The 20,995-nt window shown below is 40.3% G+C and overlaps 2 protein-coding genes across 2 annotated transcripts; one reads left to right on the forward strand and one right to left on the reverse strand.

The window, feature by feature from the left end:
* Positions 1-721: 721 nt before the first annotated feature.
* Positions 722-11,796, reverse strand: pde6c (phosphodiesterase 6C, cGMP-specific, cone, alpha prime). Its single transcript, XM_087844654.1, has 22 exons — positions 11,126-11,796; positions 10,444-10,596; positions 9,525-9,614; positions 9,244-9,384; positions 9,075-9,149; positions 8,903-8,967; positions 8,002-8,068; positions 7,726-7,773; positions 7,483-7,632; positions 7,086-7,229; positions 6,701-6,766; positions 6,426-6,581; positions 5,825-5,932; positions 5,619-5,728; positions 5,451-5,538; positions 5,258-5,358; positions 5,017-5,124; positions 4,791-4,854; positions 4,409-4,483; positions 4,207-4,290; positions 2,995-3,148; positions 722-2,905 (listed from the first exon to the last, which is right to left on the reverse strand). The coding sequence occupies exons 1-22, from the start codon at positions 11,591-11,593 to the stop codon at positions 2,862-2,864; spliced, it is 2,559 nt and encodes an 852-aa protein (XP_087700780.1). The 5' UTR covers positions 11,594-11,796; the 3' UTR covers positions 722-2,861.
* A 6,247-nt stretch (positions 11,797-18,043) lies between these two features.
* On the forward strand, positions 18,044-20,660 carry rbp4 (retinol binding protein 4, plasma). The gene is made up of 6 exons (XM_006791237.3): positions 18,044-18,171; positions 18,454-18,556; positions 18,667-18,803; positions 18,915-19,021; positions 19,630-19,842; positions 20,095-20,660. The coding sequence occupies exons 1-6, from the start codon at positions 18,092-18,094 to the stop codon at positions 20,130-20,132; spliced, it is 678 nt and encodes a 225-aa protein (XP_006791300.1). The 5' UTR covers positions 18,044-18,091; the 3' UTR covers positions 20,133-20,660.
* The last annotated feature ends 335 nt before the right edge of the window (positions 20,661-20,995 follow it).

Raw genomic sequence — 20,995 nt, forward strand, 5'->3', positions numbered from 1 at the left:
AGAATCCAGAAAAAGTCCAGTCTGTATTCAAGTCCAAGTTTCCACAAAATTGGTTCTCCTCAAACTAGATATTGGTTACTTGTGTCTTATTAACATCAGCTGAATCTCAGCCATCCGAGTTATAATAAGCCACTAACTTTTTATTCCAGTAGAGGTGGACTGTGAAGAGAGTTGCACTCGCCGACCTGCAAACTCTCCGGGGATCTAAGGGTTGCGTTGGCGCAGAAGCATTCGGCGAAATGATAAATTACTGCTCTGTGTTTCATGTCACATATTTCACATTGTCAGCGGAGGCCTCAGCAGCATCCTGTCCTCTCTATGCAACGCACACACTGGATTGCACTGCTGCAGCCGCTCTTAATTGTGTTATTTTCCTACACTTCAATGTGCAATTTCCAGCTTTCTCCAGGCGGAATTTGCACACAGCAGGTCACAGGCGCAACGCTGAGCAGAAAAGTGAGATGGTACTGAATCGGGCAGGGATCACAACCAATCCACTGATCCTCTTTCCCCAATGGCTCATCCAGCTTTGGAGCCTCTAAGATCCCCCCGGTGATATATGGCTTTCCGACGAGCACTGTCGCAGCTAAGCCCAGAGGATCTCAGGTTCACTCTCTGCCTGTGTTTAACTTTAATGTGCATAACTCAACTTGCGAAGAAGAGAGAAAGTGTCGCCTCTGCACGTGCTGTCCTATTTTCAAGCCCAAAAAAAGCGATGCTCTTTACTCTTTTGCATCCATAATATCCTTTATTTGCTTACACATATTACATCTCATGACTCATACAGAGGTCATTTCATACATCAAATGATAGATTTCTAATGTCTGAATGACAGTTGATGGATTAAGTAGAAAGTATATAGTGCTTTTTTTGTGTCACACAAAGGATCCAAAAGAAAAGCCAAGGGGCTGTTTTTTTTTTTTTTTACATAACTGGAGACAGAACTGATGGTGTAAGATTTCATATAAAATGTGTGCAGCAAGATAAGATTATGAAATCACTGAAACATATCTCTCACATTTCGTAAATGTTTGTTTTTTTGCACAGTTTTGGATGCAGGGATTACAACGGCTCCTCGCTTCACCTCAAGCAGCAGACAAGGTAGTTTCCAGGTACTCCCAAAGCCCTTCTGATAGGATCAAGTGCCTCTGATTGATGCCCCATTGATTAGAGGAGACATTGCGTAACAGGGAGATGAAAGCCACAGCCGCAGTGCTAACAAGAAAGTGCACTCTGCTTGCACTGTAAACTCTTACGTTTTCAGCCCAGATCGGTTCAATTTGGTTTTACGTGGGTGGCATAGATTTACACTGAGTTGAGCAGTTATTGCCTTATTTGTCTCACGGTTACATCAATGAAGAAAGAAGGAGACGACTTTGGCCTGTACCACCGTACAATCAATGATGCTCTAGCTGCATCTTCACAAAAACAAGTCTCTGCACATATATATGATAAGCCTTTTTTTTTTTTTTACCTCCTCAGTAAGACGGTTATTTAAAGCTGTGTGGATCGCAAACACTGGCAGGCAATCAAATCCTCTTACAGAAGAGGTAGATCTACTGCAACGCTCGCCTGCTTACAAGAAGCAAAAGTTGCCTTTACAACCTTCAATAAGTTTATATAAATTTACATTTTACAATTCCTATGCCATAAACTATAAACATGTGAAATCATTTACATTTAAAAAGACTTTTAAATGGGATCGATAAGAAATTGTAAGTTCAATCTTAATACCCGTGTAGTAAAATTGTGTCTTTCCACAGTTCAGCGCAGCTCAGAGGAATTCATCAAAGCTGACGATAAAGGTTCGCAAGTGCAAAACACAGACTCAACGTCTGGATGTGATTCTAGTGATAATTTGTCCTCTTTCAAAGCTCCCCTCCATCCTCCTTCCAAGACAGTCCAAGTACAAAATACTCAAAGAATCAAAAAAAAAAAAAGAAGTATATATAGATATAGTTGCATATTAAAATACAAACACCTTCACACAGCTTCTTAGTGCCTTTTGAGGTAAGAGACATCGGTCTTTATTTCAAGACAGTGCGTTTCTCACTATTACATGCATTCCTTACTTTTCACCACTAAAGCATTAACAGGTCCCTCAGATTGCAGCTTTCCTACTCTTAATGTGAAGGAATTAATTTCACACATTTCCTTTAGCCCCTTTCCTCAGGTCCGTAGCCATGACGTTACGTGTCCCAGCCTGCCCTCCCTCACTTTATCACGTCTGCTACTGTCAAAATAGCATCAGCTAAGTGCGTTGTGCGACCTACAGTATTAAAATATACTGCGTGTTAACTGACTGCCAACAGGAGCGCTCTCTGACTTGTCTACAGCAGCACTGTACATGCTTTGGCATGTGTACACCCCACACGCTGCACCCTATCTCAACTACGCATAACTAGTTTTTCCTTCCTGAATATTGAAGTTTATCCAGCCACACTTTTAAAACATGTCAGAAATATTTTTGGTTAACACTAAGGAATTTTTGCAACGGTATGATTTTTCTTTAAAAATGTCCACAACATTGTTCAGCAGGAAGGAGAAGATTCAAACGTGTCGTGCTTTCAAAGTCGAACAGCTTCTCGTCCAGGTTTACTTCACGGTGAAGTCTTTGACTCTTCCCTCCTTGAAGAAAAGGTTAGGTGGGTCTATTCCAGCCCTGTATGTAGTCCGGTCCATACAGGGCTGGACCGGACTACATGAATGAAACACCGAATAACCAGAACTACAGTGGTGTAGGCGAGACCACACCGAGGAAAAAGCTTAGATGAGATGAGCTTTCAGACCAGGAAAGACTAGTGTTGTCTAGATTAGTCCTAAACAGACTGTATCAGTTCAGATCCAAGCACTGGTGGAACTTAACAGATGGTGCACGTCTTTGATTTCCCTCCTTCGCCACCAGCTAAATATACAAAGAAGAAAAAAAGAAAAAAGAAAGATGAACTCTTCTGTCGAGCCAACAGATTAATGATCGCACAAAGATATTCTTACCTTTTCTGGCTTCCTCTTCTTCTAGTTTCTTCTTCTCATCCTCAATGGCCTTCATCTTCGCGTTGTATACTTCAGCCAGCTCGTTCCAGTGTGCCCTGTTATTGTTCAGGCCGTCAAACATAGGCTGGATCTCTTTGTGGAACCTTGAGAATTCCTGGGAAAAGAAAAACAAATGAAATGTAAGTATGTGTTACTTATGTTATATAATAACTGAAAGAATGCAGTCCCCCCCTCCCCCCCTCTTGCACTAATATGTTCTGCCTCTTACAGCACTGGCCTGCAAGGACAGCAGATTCATGGATGTGTTTATTCTAGTGTAAATACCATCTGGTGACAAATTAACAGCAACACTAATTACTTATACACGCTTTCCAGTGATGTAGAACTGGTGCCCAAACTTGAACCGAGAAAGAAATGGCTGGGCTTAAAGTCAGAACCAGAGAGCATGCTGGGTATTTGAAGGACGCCTGCTATAAATTTACTGATCAGGTGCAGACAGAGTCCTTTGTTTCTTTGTGCCATGATTAGGAAAAATCCCAAAGGTGATCACTCAGAACATGCCTGTGTCTCTTCTCTGTGGACAAACAGACCCAAACCACACCAGCACGGTGTCCCCAAAGGTCCTGTAGTTTCTTTAAATTTCTTCACCTGTCGTGTAGCTGGCCTTCCTTCTGGGCTCAACAGGTAATCTCAATACATCCTGTTACACAACCTAAGATGGCTGATGCCGCTGCGCTGCTTTCTGTAACGCTAATAATGACACTGCGTGTGAAATTGCCAGTTTGCAATCGGCACCAATGTTTTTGCTCCTGCTCTGTGCAGTGACGTTTTGTTGTATCGAATGTTCAACTTTATCACCAAAGAGTCCTCTCTGTTCTAATTATTATTTATGAAATATGGGAACACTTACACCTGGCTTTTCATTGAGCTGTTCAGGAGGGCTTGAAAATAAATATTATTGCCTTGGAAACACTGTAAAGGTTCCGAGTAAGGTTAATGACTGTGCTAAGTTATTTTTGTTTGGCTTTGCCTTTCTTAAAGGCCCCTCACAGTAGGATTACACAGTTGCAGTAGTGTTGGCGCTTGTTTAAAAATACAGATAAACTACTGCAACATAGACCAGACTTCCTTTCTTGTCTGTTTCACTACCAGCCTCCACTAGTCATCTTTTGGCAGGGCGGCACAGTGTAAAAAAAAAGAAAAAGTTTTCACCTTGTACACAAATGAGCACACAAAGTCGATGAAACCACACTGCATCTTGGGGAGCTGCTCGGCACAGTTTCTGTCCATCATGGGCTGAGAGAGACAAGAGGAAGAGTTTTCAGGTGAAAGAGGGTCAAACAGTTGCTCTGTAATGCTTAAAAAAAACGTGAACGGACAAGAAGAAAGCCACAGGAGGGGGTGCGGCTCTTACAATTGGTTGCTGGTCCAAAACAGTTTTCTCCAAATCGCCCTGTTCCCAGAACTCAGCAGCCACCATCAGAGCCACCTGCAGACAAAACAGGGCAACAAACAAAACAAAGCGTGATGCAGGGAAATCAAAGGCACGCAGTGACGGAAGTACAGCATGAGCGCCGCCGAGTTATTTTCAGTACTCTTCAAACTACACATGGGATTTCACCGGATCAGGTCAGGATGTCTTCTGGCAGCTATAAATATGGAACTTTTTTACTGATATCAAACAGAATAACACAAATAGCTCATTTCTTCCCGTACTAGTGTGAGTTTTTATTTTCTTGTGAACTTCCCCTGATATTTTGAAATCAGGCCTTGTCAGCGCTGTAAAGGTCACCCACCTTGCTCTGTACCTCCCAGGGCTTGGTGATGGCTGACAAGTCACAACCTGTCATCATCATGGCCCTGAAGGTGTGAGACAAACACACAGTCAGAGGGACAAAGAAAAAAAAAACAGGACATGCAACACGCTGATGATTTGCCATGGCCTGCTGTCTGAGAAATCTCCTCATCTTTCTAAAGTCAACTGGACAGACTTTTCTCAGCACGTTAAATCAGTTTACATACATGATGATTTCCTTCCTGATGGGGTTGTTGGAAACAAAAGCCGTGGCCTCTTTTTCGTCTGCCATTGGCTCCGTGGCATTCACGATGTTTTGGAACATGGTTCTCTTTCTGTGTGAAGAGAAACGGGTCACGTCAACTGGGCTGCTTTTTTACAGCTTTTGCGATCGCGTCTTTGACTAGCCGTTCTTTTACGTCTCGCATTAACTGTGGCTGCAAAACGGCCGATCTGCAGCAAACCTACTTGAAGTAAAGCGCCAGATCTGTGGCGATGATGCAGACGTCGAACAAGTGCTGCACATTCTCAAACTGACGCTTCTGGAGGTTGCAGAAGATGTTCAAGCTCTGCGGGAGATCATGAATAGTGATCAAACGCGTGTGTTTTTCCTTTTTAAATATCACAACTGAAATTACTGGACAAGAAAAAAATGTCGTACCTCCTCCCCCATTAGAGTCTTGCTGTACTCCAAATGGTGTCTCTCCATGATGGAGGAGCCATGAAGTCTGGCCAGAGGAGCTGCACTCCTACAGGGGGAAAAAGAGACAGTTTAGACACAGGTCCATATATTGCCGAACACGTTCATAAAAGAGTCGGTTTGACTTGCTTTGTCTGGTAGAGGTTGTTGGTTCCTCTGTGGTCGATATCATGGCAGAAAGCAGCGGCCACCATGGCAAAGGCATCGAGATCAGTGTAGTATTTCCTTAGCTTTCCTGTCTGTAGTAGAAGAAAGAGTCAAATAAGAGCTTAGAAAAGTTTAAAAGGCTTGTGCTTAATCTATGTAGCAAGAACTGGATGTTGTGCAGGCCTTACCTGCAGCAGGCAGAACATAGTGTGGCCTACATTGAAACCGTGCCTCCAGTTGTGGTAGGTAATGGAACGATAACCCTTCCTCACGGTGTACATCCACCTGGTCAGCGTCTGAGGGGGAAAGGGAGGGTTCGGATTTAAAAACAAAGCAAAAAGGAGAGGAAATTGTATAGGTGGTGCACTTTCTTTCTATGCCTAAGGAAAGCAACTCTTGCCCTACAACACTACAGAGAATCCCTCATATTTGTAACTGCAGTACAGCATGGCACGCTTCGACAGTCTAATTAAGGATCGCATCCACTTCTTTGTTCCCAGAGCCATGGCAGCATGCCTGTTGCCAAAAAAGATTCACAGATGATGCCACGAACATTCTGTGTCCCCAAGGCTCGTCTCTTCTCTCATTATTAATAAAATAGCAGCAGTTTTAAGTTCCAAAGGATTTGCAACATGATGATCATCTTTATATTTGCATCAGAACTTTGCTTCGGGAGCATTTAAGGACAAAAACGCCACGTTGAGAAATGATAAAAGAACCGGGAGAGCAGTTCGAGCGCGTCTTGTTTGAACAGGTTTATCAAAGCAAGCGTCTGATTATACGACTCACTTCTGCGGGAACTTTAAACTTCTCGACGACTCCGAGTTCGAAGAACATGCGAATGCCGGCTTTGATGAGGTCGAACTCGGTCACGGGGAAGTCGCTGAAGGAGAACAGGTACAGATTCTCGCCGTTGACGTTGTCTGCCACCGGGATGTTTGACCTCTGAACAGAAACACACGACATGCGTGGATTATTCCCTGAAATGCTTACAGTGTCTTTCTTGTGGACCAACTTTATTTTGGTTCAAACTAAATGAAACGATTGACTGATGAGCAGCTCACCAACAGTTTGTACATGTCTTTCTGTTCGCAGTCTTCAGGATCGGCATCAAACTTCTCCTTGGTGTTCTGGTTGTAAACGAGAAAACAATCATTTCAGCTGACATTTACATTGCATGTTATGTTATACTTTCAGAGATTTCAGACAAGTACTCCCAGAAGTACCCTTGTAAACTCTTGTCAAATCTTCTCTTGCCAAGTGGATATATCATCCATTAGACCTCCTATCAGTCCCCTAATAGCTGGTAATGTAGGACTGCTACTCAATAAGCTTTTCACAGTGCATTACCCTTTGACTACTTTAAATTCCTGCTTAAATTGCTTCTCGAACAAATGCTGAGAGGTCAGAGGTAGGTTTCGGAAAAGAAAAAGGCAAGGTGACGCTAACCAGAATGGACTGCAGCTCATCCGTGGTACATCTGGTCTGGTACATGAGCATCTCCTGGGCGATATCCTTCCTCCACTCCATACGGTTCAGCTTGTCATAGGTGTCACAGTTCAGCACTGACCAGCCGAGGAACTGTGTCAGGGCCTGGTGCAAACAACGAGATCAAGAAAGCATGAGAAAACAGAAGCAGGATCTACTGAGCTGTGACCCCGCATAACCCTGATTTACATCAAACTCCTGTAAAAACACTTTCCCTCATGTAATATATGCGTAGTAATACAGCCAGCATGCAAATTCATGCAGTTTTCTGCTACAGCGGAGTGCTAAAGATTTACACACAAACAACAACATGACATTGTGTGTGAGGGTCACAGCGAGAGTGAGAGAGGACGCCAACCTCAGTGATCTGTTCGTCATGTTCATCGAACGGTTTGCCGTCTTTCCTGTTAAAGAACGTGGCGATGCCCACGATTTCTTCCTTCTTGTTGACGATGGGCAGCGACAGGACGTTTTTGATGACAAACCCCGTCTCGTCCACAGCCTCTTTCTGAAAGACACGGCGATGTGTTTTATACGTTTTATGTTTTTGCGTTAATGTGCATTAACCACCCAAGCACAAAGAGAGGAAAAAGTCCCGCACCTGGAAAGTGAAGTAGTCATCTGCAGCCACATTCATCATGTTGCAAATCTGCAAGCAATCACAAAAAAATATTTTCACATGTATCGACAGTTTTAATCAATCTATCTTTGATTGTTGCATGTGGCCTTAAAAGTTTGCAGATTGTATTCCACATAAATGCACCGGTTATATGCACAACTGGTTTTTAATCAGACCGCATCAGTTGTTGATGGGTACACAAGTTACTTTCATTCTTTGCTTGTTTTGGTAATTCAGCTAAAAAGAAAATGTACTTACAAAGCCATTCTCGGCCACATAGGTTGGTAGGCCGCTAACCAAAGCCCAGTGATCGACTGGGGGACCACTGCAAAAAGGAGCACACACAGCAAGGTGAATTTGAGTGAGACGCATATTAAAGAGTGGGCGCTCTTTCAAAGCAGACTTACTTATATACACCTTATTGTTAGTCTCCAAATAACATTCATCAGGACCCCCCCCCAGAATTACTTCTGACCTAAATAGAAGATGAATGTTGTGGGCAAGCGTGACTGCTTCATCTATTTTAAAATGTACTGACTGCCTGCAATTTTGACCATTTTGTACATGGACTAGCTAGGACTTTTATTTTGAAAAATATAGCCTCTCAAATTTATAATGTTCTCAATTACAAGTCAAGGACACATACTTGCAAAAAAATTATTTGCCCCCATAAACATGAGGTAATAATTTTGAGTAAAATGCAACTGAAATATAAAAATAAAATGTTTATTTCTTAAAATAATTCATTCTTGTGGTAAACTGAATCACGTAAGTTTTATTTGACCAGATTCCAGTCGATTTAAAGTTGTAGTTTGCACTTTTGTAACACAATTACCAGGAAAATTCACATGTAATCAAATTGTTTATTAAAGTAATTGTACTCAATTTAATTAGTAGTTTGACTTGTTGTTAAATTACTAATTAAATTACAAATGAATATCATGATCCTAAAGCACTGCTGTGCCAAGACGAGCTCTATAAACTCTCTATAGGCTGTAGTGATGCCAGAGCTGATAGGTGGGAAGGAGAAGAAGTAATAAAGAGCAGAAAATTACTTACTTAAAGTCAGCGTTTTTGGGAAGTGCACTTTGGTCTGCTTTTATGTTGTATATTGAAATGAAATGTTTGAGTGCATTTGTATGTAGCCAGTGTTGCTCACGGTATGACTTTGATTTCTTCTTTGCCTTCCAGGAGGTAGTCAATGATCTTGTAAAAGTTGACTTCCTGTACAAAAAGCAAACCTGATGATCTTTGCAAAAAAATGTAATTAGGTAAAAATGCCACATGGAAAAAGAGAGCTGATTTAATGAAGATATAAATGAACGTCTTACCCTGCCGTCTGGTGTTTTGGGTCCTTTATAAGGTTCCACATCTCCAAGTTTCACCGGCCATTCATCATAAAATTCCTGGAGGAAAATAAAACCCAGGAAATGACTGCATCGGGTTATTTATGTGTGCAGCTGCCCGACTGCATAACTGAATCAATTCTGCAAAACCAACCTTCTCTTTGGTCATGTCCAACAGAGCCACTGAGTATCTTTCGCATTGTAGATAGGTCCTTACGGTGTACAGTGCTTTGTGGAACTGTCTCTCAATGTCTGTCAACTCCTCAAACACTTTACTGGCTGACCAGAGCAGCACCTAAAGTTAGAAGTAAAAACATGAATGCAGGAAAGCATCTGGAGGAAATGCTTATTTTTGTTTTTTCTTTAAATACAGATTTTAAAGGAGACAAAATCATCAGTGATTTTAGACTGAACACATGGCACAGTTGGGTTTACCTGACTTCTCCTGGATTCCACATTCCACATGTAGGCTGTGTAGTGCTGCAGGGCGATGACTTGAGCAAAGTTCATGTACTTGTGGAAGAGCTAAGGACCAAATCAGATTAGACAGCAGGTTCAATGCTGTGACACATGAGAACCTTTACTGCTACAGCGCAACGTCGCAACACGATTTGGCGTATAACGGTAACTGTGTAGGAATAATATGATAGAAAGCAGGTGAAATCTCATTTCACTCTGATCCTAAGTGGGTGTGTTTTTTTTCTTAAACGCTGGAAATTACATTTGTAAGGTGCAAGATTTTAATCTTAAGAGTTAAAGGCTTTGCCCTGCACATCAACCAATTCTCTCTTTCTGAAAATCATCACTGTTACCAGACGCTATCGCCAGACTCCCAAGAGTCTGTAAAAAAAAACACAATTTCCTTCTGACCCAGTTTAATCTTTCAGTAATTGTACCTCATTGTGAGCATATGGCTTCAGAGGCAGTAGTGAATGGTCTCTGATGCAGACTACAGAGATAACAGAATCATACTTAAATCTTTATGCCTTACTTAAACGTTAGTGCTCAAAACTAATCGCACCGAGTCACTCAGGTCTGATTGGCTCCCACTGACATAATTGAAGTGTTTTGCACCCCACTGGTAAGATGTAATTATGCCAATAACCTTTATTTAGCTGCACAGTTCAAACGGCTTGAGCGCAGGGTTTTGACAGTAAAAGAAGAGCAACTATGCATGTGTTTAACACAATTACTGCCAAATAAGATGCAGTTTAGACGTTAAGACAAAGAGGGCGTAATAATCGTTTGATGACACTCTAATACCGTTATGTAATGCCACACGCTGAAAGCCATTAGGGATAAACCCATATATATGTATATATATATATATACACACTTAAGCTTGTATCCTTACCGCCTCATCTTCTGGAGTGAAATGCTCTGCTCCTATTTTGTTTAGCGCCATAACGACTCCAAGGCACTCTTTTTCAGCCATCAGAGGGAAGGTCATCATGCTTTTGGTCTTGTATCCAGTCTGTTTGTCCACAAAGTCAGAGAACTTTGGATTCTGAGGGGAGAGAAAAAGCAAATAACTTACAGCAGGTCTTATTAAACCAAACTATTTATTTGAAACTACAAAGGCCATGAAATTTTCATATGTTCATCAACTACCAGAACCTTTAATTTTCAAACAGTCAGAAGACAAAGACAATCAATGCTGCAGGCACATTTTTGCAGTAGATGCAGATGCATGGCAAATAATTCTGATATTTACCTGGTTTAGAAAAAACATGGCAGATGTGAAAAATATGTTTCCTCCTTGTTATTAGCTTATTTCGGTATTTACTATACCAGGACCCTTATTAAATATAAATAATACAGGGAAGATGAATATAAATGTAGGAAATAGATACAAACTATGATATTGCCTCTTTTATATAGTAGCTGATTTCTGTATGAAAGCCTTTATTTAAAAAAAAGAAAAAAAATATTTAGTCATTATTATTATTATTTATTTATTTTTAACCTAGATTATTACTTTTTCTTTGAGTTTGTTTTGTTTATTTGTTTTATCACAAAGCTTCACAACTCCTCACCTTTGACACATCAGGAACATTCTGCGTTTTTTTGGAGGTGGCGGTAAAACCGACAATACCCATCTCCAGAGGAAACACGATTTCGGTCTGCGGATCGACAAGGTTAGCCTGATACTTGGAGGTCGGAGTCACGTCAAAGAGGTAGGTGGCGAGCTCAAGTGTTCCGTTTCTGCCTCGACACGCGTAGTAACTGAGCCTGTCAGCCTGTATGATGAGGGCCACTCTCTGCAGCACTTTGTGGAGGCCCTGCTCCATGTTCTCCGGCTTCTGCAGCTCCTTGACGAGCTCGAAAATGATGGCGGCTTCTTGCACGGCGTTAACATCCTTGAACGAAGCGGTGTCTTTGATGTCCACGTCGGCCGAAAAGGCGGCGGTGAGAGCTTCAGCGCGCAGCTTCTTATCAAAGTAGTCTTTTGCAAACTGCGGGTTGTTTTCCAGATATTTTTCCACACTATCCTTGTCTGCCATTTTTTCTTTCTTTTTTTATGCCACAGTCCCCCCCTTTTTTGTTTTTGTTTCTTTTAAAAAAGCATCACCTGCAGGGAAAAAAGTGCCAAGCTGGAGGGTAGGAGCTGTGCCGGGGCCTGCAGGGGTGGATGGATCAATAGTGTCCGTTTGAGCCTCTGTGCATCCTCCTCCGCGGTCCCCAAAGGGAGTAACGCATCTCGTGGAAACCGACAAACAGAACAGGGCAGAGTGCGGCTAAGAGGCTGAAAGGATCAAAGTGGCGCTAATTAACGTGACGTCATGACATTAAACCTCCTGCTTTAAGCGTCCTTAGGCCGCAAATCCCAGCGCTGATCATTTTATATCGGGCAATCCTTGCAATGTGAAGCTGGAGGGAGGAGAAACAGATTGTTGTCAGGTCAGATGTCAGGCTGGGCATGGTGGAGAGGTAAAGAATAACAAAAGGGAGCTGTCACTGAAGAAACAGGGTGTCAGGCATTTTGGCGAGAAACTAAAGTCCACAGACCTTAGTTACCTTTAGGACAGGAAATAGCAACACAGGTGTTACCAATAATGCTAATTTATCCCCTGCGGTTCAATAGGACAGAAGCTTCATTAACGTCTTAGTAAGATGCTGTTATCTGTATTTATCTGATTCGGTTAAAAATAGCTGCCATGGAGTTGGCTGCATCCCTGCAGTTGTAGGGGAACTAAAAATTTGCCCCGAAAAAAAGTGGGGTTTTTTGCCCTAATATTCATTTCTAGCTGTATATAAGAGTCACATCAGTGTGGATCCATTGTCTAGTGGTTTACACATTCAGCAAACAGGTGAAAGGTTGCTGGTTTGATTCCAGTCTGAGACACAAATCCCCTGTGGGGTTGTGTCAGGAAGGGCATCCGGCGTCCAACTCTGCCAAAACAAAACATGCGGAGCTGCATGCTGTGGTGACCCCGTGTGACAACGAGCAGCTGAAAGTAGCTTTCTACGAGATACACAGCAGTACTCTATCACTTCCTCTACCAACCTACAGGCAAGCCATTCCCAAATTCAGTTTTATTTATACAGCACCAAATTACTACAACCGTCTCACCTCAAGATGCTTTAAGATATAGAACCTATGATGATACAGAGACAACAAAAAAGTCAGATCAAGTCACGTCAAGAATGCTGTGGCCCAATCAAAAACCACAAACACTCAATCTTAAATCTTCACTCTAATCAAAATACAAGACAAAGTGATGTTTTACCTTGAAAATATTATTTAATAAGCATAAACAACACAGACTGTTGGCTATAAATTACTGGCTAGTGCTACCCAGTATTAATGTTGATATCAATGCAACACCAAGCAAATGCAGAGCCAGTATTGCTGATATCAATACTGATAGTAAAACCTTTAACTTCAAAAGGCAGCTTATGTAACTGTGTTATGATTTATTACATGAATCATCAGCAGTTTGCACATTTTGAACACATTTTAAATGACCATCAAATCAATGTGACTTTTACTTTCCACAACAATTAGTTAACACAACAAAACAGCTTTTTTGGTGCTTATTATATTTTGAAACTATATTTTTTGGTTTTGTCTCTTAAGCACTTTGGGTCATTTTTCATAGTGAGTGTTTGAGGTATATTATTGTAATTTCCAAACAAAATAATTAATTTAACACAATTCAGTGGCCTACATCCTGAAATAATAGGATAGACACTGGTATCCTATTATAATGATTGATACTATTGTGCTAGTATCACTAATACCAATACCTGCATCGGTATTGATACTATCAATATTTAAATAGATCTGCCCAGCTATACTACCCAGTCAGAGCAAAGTGCTAAGGCCAATGCATGAACCACTCACCACTGGGACACAAACTCCAATAAATCTAGGTCAGAGTAATGAGTAATATCAAAAACTAAACATCTCCAATTACCAGTTTGAATTCACTTTTTATATAAATAAATACATTTATGTAAATATGTAACGGTGCATACTGAGTAAGCAGTTTTGAACTAAATTTATGTTTTTCCTGCAGTCCACCAGGGGGCCCCGGCCCACGCTTTGGGAATCCCTGCTACAGGCTAATGTTCAGTCAATGTTAACTGTAGTTATGAATTAAATTGAGGGCTTTCCTAGCGAGCCAACCTTGCTTTAGGTTTGTCACTGTTGTGCTATTGTGGTTGCTGCTACAGTGGAGGAAGTAGTTTGCTTAAATAGCATCAGTCTCTGGCAGCGATTGTGTCCCTGGCCATAATCGTCTATTTAAAGCTCACAGTGTGTGGCAGCCTACCTGCGCTCTAATGAAACCTTCATGGAGGCATCAGTGCTGGAACTGGAAATTGGCCAATTAGCTGAACTTGGATAGGTACAAAACAACCATGGCTGGCTATTATTAACCGAACGCCACTGTCTGGTTAGCTGCTGGCAGGTCTTTGAGAAAAGGAGTGTCCCATTTTTTTTTCCTACTTATTTATTTATTTATTTTTTCTGCTGTAAGGATTAAGGAGGCAAGCCTATCAAAAGTGAGAACTACAAAAGGTGTGTGTGTGGGCGTGCGGATTTAGCAGGGTTTGTGGAAATAAATTAGACTAGTCAATTTCACAGCGGGAGGAGGTGGTTGGCTTCTAGTGTGTGGAGGAGGAAGGACAGGCAGATAGACAATCAGCTATCAGATGGGTATTTTCTTGGTTGTGCATTCATATGTGTTTTCTACAAATATATAAAAAACATTTTATTATATTTTGTGTGTTTTGAGTACTTTTCAGGATATGACACTATGGACAAAAGGACCAGTTATTTTGATCTCTCTACAATTCCATTCATTCAGTAGTAGTTCAGTAGCTGAACATTTGATACCAACATAATTCAGGTCCTGTCGGAATGTATTTGCACATTTGTTAGACGAAGCACTGTGAGATCAAACATGTCCAAACACAAATTTTCCAACCATTACACTTTATCTGCCCACCAGCACGGACGGAAAGCAGCTAGCTAGTACAGGCCTCAGGTGCATAAGCATTATTAGGAATTGTTTCTTCCTGGATACAAAGACACCACATTTCTCAGTCTAATATACTTTTTTTTTTTTTCAAATATGCCCTCATTTTATTCATTATCCTTTCTTTTATTTCCTTTTTTGTAAGATTTTTTTTTACCTTTGATTAATAAGCACACGCTACTCAGGTGTTTGTTTGTTTGTTTGTTACTTTTACATGATCCATCCATACTAGCAAACAGAAGGAGATGTTTTTATGTGCAGTGCATGCTACTGTAACAAATCTTTTTGATCTTTCTGATCATTGACAGCGGATTATCATTTAAGCACATTTTTATCTATTAAAGCCATCCATCTTTTTATTCAGTTCAGGTTTGCATTTTGGCTGGAGCCTATCCCAGATGTCATAGGGCGAAAGGTGGTGTACACCTTTGACAAGTTGCCCAGCTATCATAAGGGCTAACACAGAGAGACAGAAAAGCATTCGCACCTACAGCTAATTTATAATCACCAATTAACCCAACAGCATGTTTTGGACTGTGGGAGGAAGCTGGAGAACCTGGAGAGAACCCACACAGGTACAGAGAGAACAAGCAAATGCCACACAGAAAGACCACCTGGCAGCTCAATGGATTCAAATCCAGGATCTTCTCAATGTTCTTCATCCATTGGTGCTAACCATGCCCTCTATTAAACATAAACCTATATGTAGAAAAGGATCGGCCATGGCGAATTATGCACACACCAGGCAGCTCAGCTGTCACACATGAAGTCACACTGTCAAAGTTAAATCAGTTTTGATTAACACCAGGTATCTTCAGGAGTCCTGAATTTGTCACAGCTTTTATTTTATTATTAGCTCATCTAGCCAAAGGACCCATGAGCTTGTGGAATCCATTGTGTGTCAAGAGAACGAAACAGTATTAGTTTGAATTTAATCAAAATTACATACAAGGATCATATACAGAGTCTTCAGCCAAATTGTGCCCAAAGTCCAGGTCATATTATTATTTTACAGACACATTTTCACTCCTCAGACTATTGGCTTTGTATGTTTATATGTGTCTATGTGCTATCTCCATACAATCTGGGGCACGGTTAACATTAGATTCTTGATGTTAATAAAATGTGGATACCATAACTGCATATCGTGATCATGGAGTGTTTTTACCACCACTTCTAGAGACCCTAATGATATCACACATAGATGATATTCTTAATGTAACACTAACTATTAGCTTTTGTTAATGTCCACATATGGTAACATTACCAATAACAAATAAATCATGAACAGAATTTGTAGCAAAATCAGAATGATTTTATAAATAATGCAGACAGCCGATTTGTGTTGATAATTATTCATTCATTGTTTGACATCATTGTGTTTTTGGACCTTAAGCTTCACAGATGTGAACTTGTTTTACCTTGGTTACACAATGTGTCCTCTCCCCCCAACCCCCACGTGCACTATCCTTTATATGTCCCAAAAGGTTGATTATGTACATCTGGCCGTAGTGTTTTCAGTGGGAGAAATGTTTCGTCACTCAAGGTTCAAGGTTCTTTATTTGTCACATGTATAGTTATACAAGTATAACACACAGTGAAATGTAACCTGACAAGCTCCTCGACATGTGCAAATATTGGGGGGGGGGGGGGGGGTAGAGGAAGAACATACTATATATATATAGTATATACATTAGGTGGATGTGCAGTAGTAGCAGCAAGGTGAATTCTGTACATATGTAGAGGAATAGAATAATAACAGAAAAGACAACAATTAAAAAAAAGATACTATAAAATAATTATGAATGCCAGTAATTGGAACATAAGAAAGTTGTAAGCATTTTGCTAAATAGGTCGATTAATGATTAAAAACCACTGCACTTAATGGATCCTTGTGAATGATTGACCTATTTGGATAAGATGAGATGAGACGAGATTTGCAAATTGCTCTCCTAATCATTTAATCGTGATCCAATCTGTACAATGTATATCCAATACATCTTGACATTGTCAGTCCTACATTTTGGCCCTTAAGGGCACAGGTAGGGGTGGAATTTGATTGGATTATGTTACAAAGGGACATACTACTCTACCCAAATTCAATCGGCATGTGTTCAGTGCTTTTGCCCTCTTCAAAGCTCCAAAGTTCAGATGGAGACTGTGGATGTAGCCATGAGGTGTTTTACTCAAGTTCCAATTTTATACAGGGATTTTTACTAACTTACTTTTCCATGAGAAAAAAGAAACTCGCTCTTACTTCAAACACTACATTCCTATTCACCCGCACACAATAAATGTTTAACGCACAGACAAATCTGGCAGTGCAATGTATATAGGTTCTTGGCCAGCGTTCACAATTGTGAAATGTTACAGCACCTCTGGCCAAATTCCAGGAGCTATTATTTCTACTCAAGAGTGATTGCCCTGTTTTTCAGCTGGCCAGCTCTTCGGTTATGTAATCTGCAGATGTTTGGCTTCACTTTTGCTCTTCTTTATTCAGCCGAGCTCTCAGAAGACTGGTTTTACGATCTTAGTGAAAAACAACAGCATCACTGTATTTAAAAGAAAAAGCCCCAGCAGACGAAAAACAGACCTGTCTTAGAGAGTAGAGTAGGTATTTCTTTTTTATGCCAAAGTGTATTTTAACTGGGCAAACCCCTCAAAAAACAGAATAATGCAAGCGTGAAACATTTGGGAAACACAATATTGTTCATGCCTGATAGCGATCGTGCACGATCCACTTGCTTCAGCACAAGAACCGATCAATAAACTTCTTTTGTGTTCAGCTATGATTGACAGCATTAAGCACTCTGGATTTCATCGACATGGATTAATCCCAAGGTTAAAATACAGAAAGATCAGCTTCCATATATGTTGTGCTAACAGTTCCTATCATTATTGACCTCCGTTTGAAACTCCAGACTTTGCTTTTAGAAAAGACGTAATCACCTTTCTTTCGCATTGATTATTTTCTGCCGAGCGTGGACTCTGAGCTCCAGTTACACAAACACGGAGCTGGAAGATGAAAGCAACTGATGCAATAACACAGATGCTGGTCAAAGCGCGTTTTATGATTTCTTTGGCAAATACAGAAAGAGCCCTCCCCCGTCAAAAAAAGAATTTTGTGATTTTTCTTCAAACAAACAACATGGATCTATCCACACAAAAAATATTTGCTCATTAAAGTCAAGTCTGAGAAAACACAAACTGTTTGTTCTTTGAAAACCTATTCAGGTCTGGTGACAAACTGTTTTCTCGGCGTGTGCAACATGTGTACATATACATGTGGATCCGATCTTCCTGGTTCTACCAGTCATTGCATTGATAAAAATAGGAATCCTTTAGCAATAAGTGAAAAAACAGATGTTGTGGTGGAGATTGGGAGGGGTGGTCCACCAAATGTGCAGAACACACAAATCAATAGGAGTGGGGTCTGCGCTTACGTAAATATTTGTCCAATGGAAGGCAAACTCGCTGTGGGGAAAGCAGGGGCGCTCTGGGGCTCCAGAAGTTATTATGCAATACTGGCCAGCTGTATTTAAGGCCAGTCCAGACGGAAAATCAGAGGATTTCTTTGGAGTCTTTGTGGTATCAAGGTACACACTCACATGGATTGTTTTGAGGGGGGTTTGCTTTTACATTTTCAGTCAAATATTTAAAGATATCTCATTTTTTCTGGTATTGGTTTTATTTTTTAAACACTATTGTAGCCCTGTGGAAGTACTTTTTGGAGTTTCATTACATTCTGCTCGTCTTGAGGACTTGCAGTGCAGTGTGCATGTCTGTATTTCTGTTGTTGTTCTCCATTATGCCTCCTGTTTTTTCTCTAACTGTCTGTGGTCTGTGCCTTCTTTCTCTTCTTCTTTCCTCGGAGGTAGAATGCTTCGGTACGTTGTAGCCCTCTCTCTCCTGGCGCTGTGCTGGGCACAGGACTGCCAGGTAGCCAACATCAACGTCATGCAGAATTTTGACAAAACTAGGGTGAGTTGAAAAATATTAACTATGTTGTTATTTAAAAAAAATGTTTTACATAATTTCTGAGTAGTACTTTTCCACTGTGATTTTTCTTTAATGTGTTCTTCTACTCGTAGTATGCAGGGACATGGTATGCTGTAGGGAAGAAGGATCCAGAAGGCTTGTTCTTGCTTGACAACATCGTGGCCCAGATAAATATTGAAGAAGATGGTAAAATGACTGCCACCGCCCAGGGCAGAGTCATCATCCTCAAGTAGGCTCTGTTCTGTGGAGGCTTTTGCTTTGAACGTGTGCAATTTGCAATATGCAATTTTTTTTGTCTCACATTTTTTGTAATGACTTATTCTCTCTGTTTGACCTCTAGCAACTGGGAGATGTGTGCCCACATGTTCGCCACATTCGAGGAGACTGCTGACCCTGCAAAGTTTAAGATGAAGTATTGGGGAGCTGCATCCTACTTGCAGACAGGAAGTAAGTTATGAAGTGAAAAGCACCTTTATCTTTCATGTTGAATCAAATTTTTCTTTGTTCAGACTTTAAAAAGAAATCCTTTCAACAATGAACGACCAGACACTGTAATTGTTACTTGATAGTCACCACCAAGGGGGAATTTTGACCTTAGGCCAACTGATAATATAACATAATTATCAACTGCTGCACTTAATTCGTGACCCTGGACACTGGAAAATGAATAGTGTTTTGTTGAGTTCAATTTTAACGTCAGGGTATGACTATGTATTTACTGTGTTATTAAAGAAAAAGGAGGTTAAGTAATAATTTTAGACATGGGATGCAATTACTAAAACATCAGTATCCACCACTGGATCAAACAGCTGTATTATTAAAGATCTTTACTTTAATGTTTTTTTAAGTGAAAAAAATACATATATATATATATATATATATATATATATATATATATATATATATATATTCTGTTTCTGTTATATTATATATATTATATTCTGTTATTTTGGCTTCATACTTTCTTTGTTGTTTTTCTCAGTATGTAAGTTGAAAATTTGTAAATGAATGGTTTTGCAAAAGTAACCTCTCCTCCACACTCTCCATGCTCTTAGATGATGACCACTGGGTTATTGACACTGACTATGACAACTACGCAGTCCACTACTCCTGCAGACTAGTGGACGCTGATGGCACTTGCCTAGATGGGTACTCCTTCATATTCTCTCGTCACTCAACTGGCCTAAGGCCAGAAGACCAGCCAGTTGTCCTCCAGAAGAAGACAGACCTCTGTCTGTTGGGTAAATACAGACGGGTTACACACACCGGTGAGTTGACTATGCTTTGATGCTTTGATCTGTGGCTTTTATCAGTCCATCATTCAATAGGGTAAAAGACCAAGTGAATAATTGACTAAGTTAAAAGGTGAAAATTCTTGTGGTCAGTGTCTGCCCGGCCTATATTGCCAATATTTTCAGATATATAGGAAAATAAAATGCTCAGTACTAATGCATGCAGGAGATAAAGATGTTTAAGCTACCGTATAGTTAATAGTGGCACTTCTCTCCCTTGTGTTGCAGGCTTCTGTGAGAGTGGCACATCTCTTGACCCACAGTGACACTTTGGTGATCTTGGATTGAATCCCACTGCTTAGTCACCTCTTCTGTCTCCATCTCTATTATAAAAAAGCAGAACATTCTTCTTTAAAAATGAACCAAAACTGAACTATGAACAGCCACATTTATATAGCTGCAATCTCAAATTAAAAGGAAAGATGGTTGTTACTGTTCTCTTCCTATATTCCCTCATGAGTGCCATTAAAAAAAAACAATCAGAATGACAGAATTATGCAATCAGCCAATCAGCTCTCTCAATGTGACAAACAATTATCTGTTAACCTGGATTTTTAGCAGTACTGCAGCTCTGGGTAAGAACCACTATGTCTATTATAAAGAAAACACTGGTTCAGTGAACGCACAGTATCTTGTAGTCCTCGAGGAGATATTGTTTTTTAACTATACATACACAGATACACATTAGCTCATGTGCTATATATTTATAGGGTCATAAAAGAGCAGTTAAGTTGTTTCTTCTTCATATGATGTTTGCTTCTTGATCCAGTTTTTGAAATAAAACATTCATACCACTGTGGCTCACTTCATTCTTTATTGCCCTTTAAATATTTATCTACGTTCCTGGATCGCAAATAATGAATTCATGTCGTTGCTTTTGGATTCTGTCAGACAAAACACATCAAAAGTACAGCCAAGTAGAATTTTTTGCTTTTTTAAATCTTTTATAATTGCGCTACAAGAAAACAAAGCAAAAGGGAAAAAACACAATGGTACAAATTAAGCTTCTAGCAATGGCTTCTTACATGTTTGTTAAGCAACTAGCATGGAAAGGTGGGAAAATATATTTATAATTTACACATACTGCACATTCTGATCAGTTTATTTAATATGATTTTTGTGGAAAACA

The sequence above is a fragment of the Neolamprologus brichardi genome, chromosome 8 (genome assembly GCF_056152115.1).
Source record: "Neolamprologus brichardi isolate AB-2024 chromosome 8, ASM5615211v1, whole genome shotgun sequence".
NCBI lineage: Eukaryota > Metazoa > Chordata > Actinopteri > Cichliformes > Cichlidae > Neolamprologus > Neolamprologus brichardi.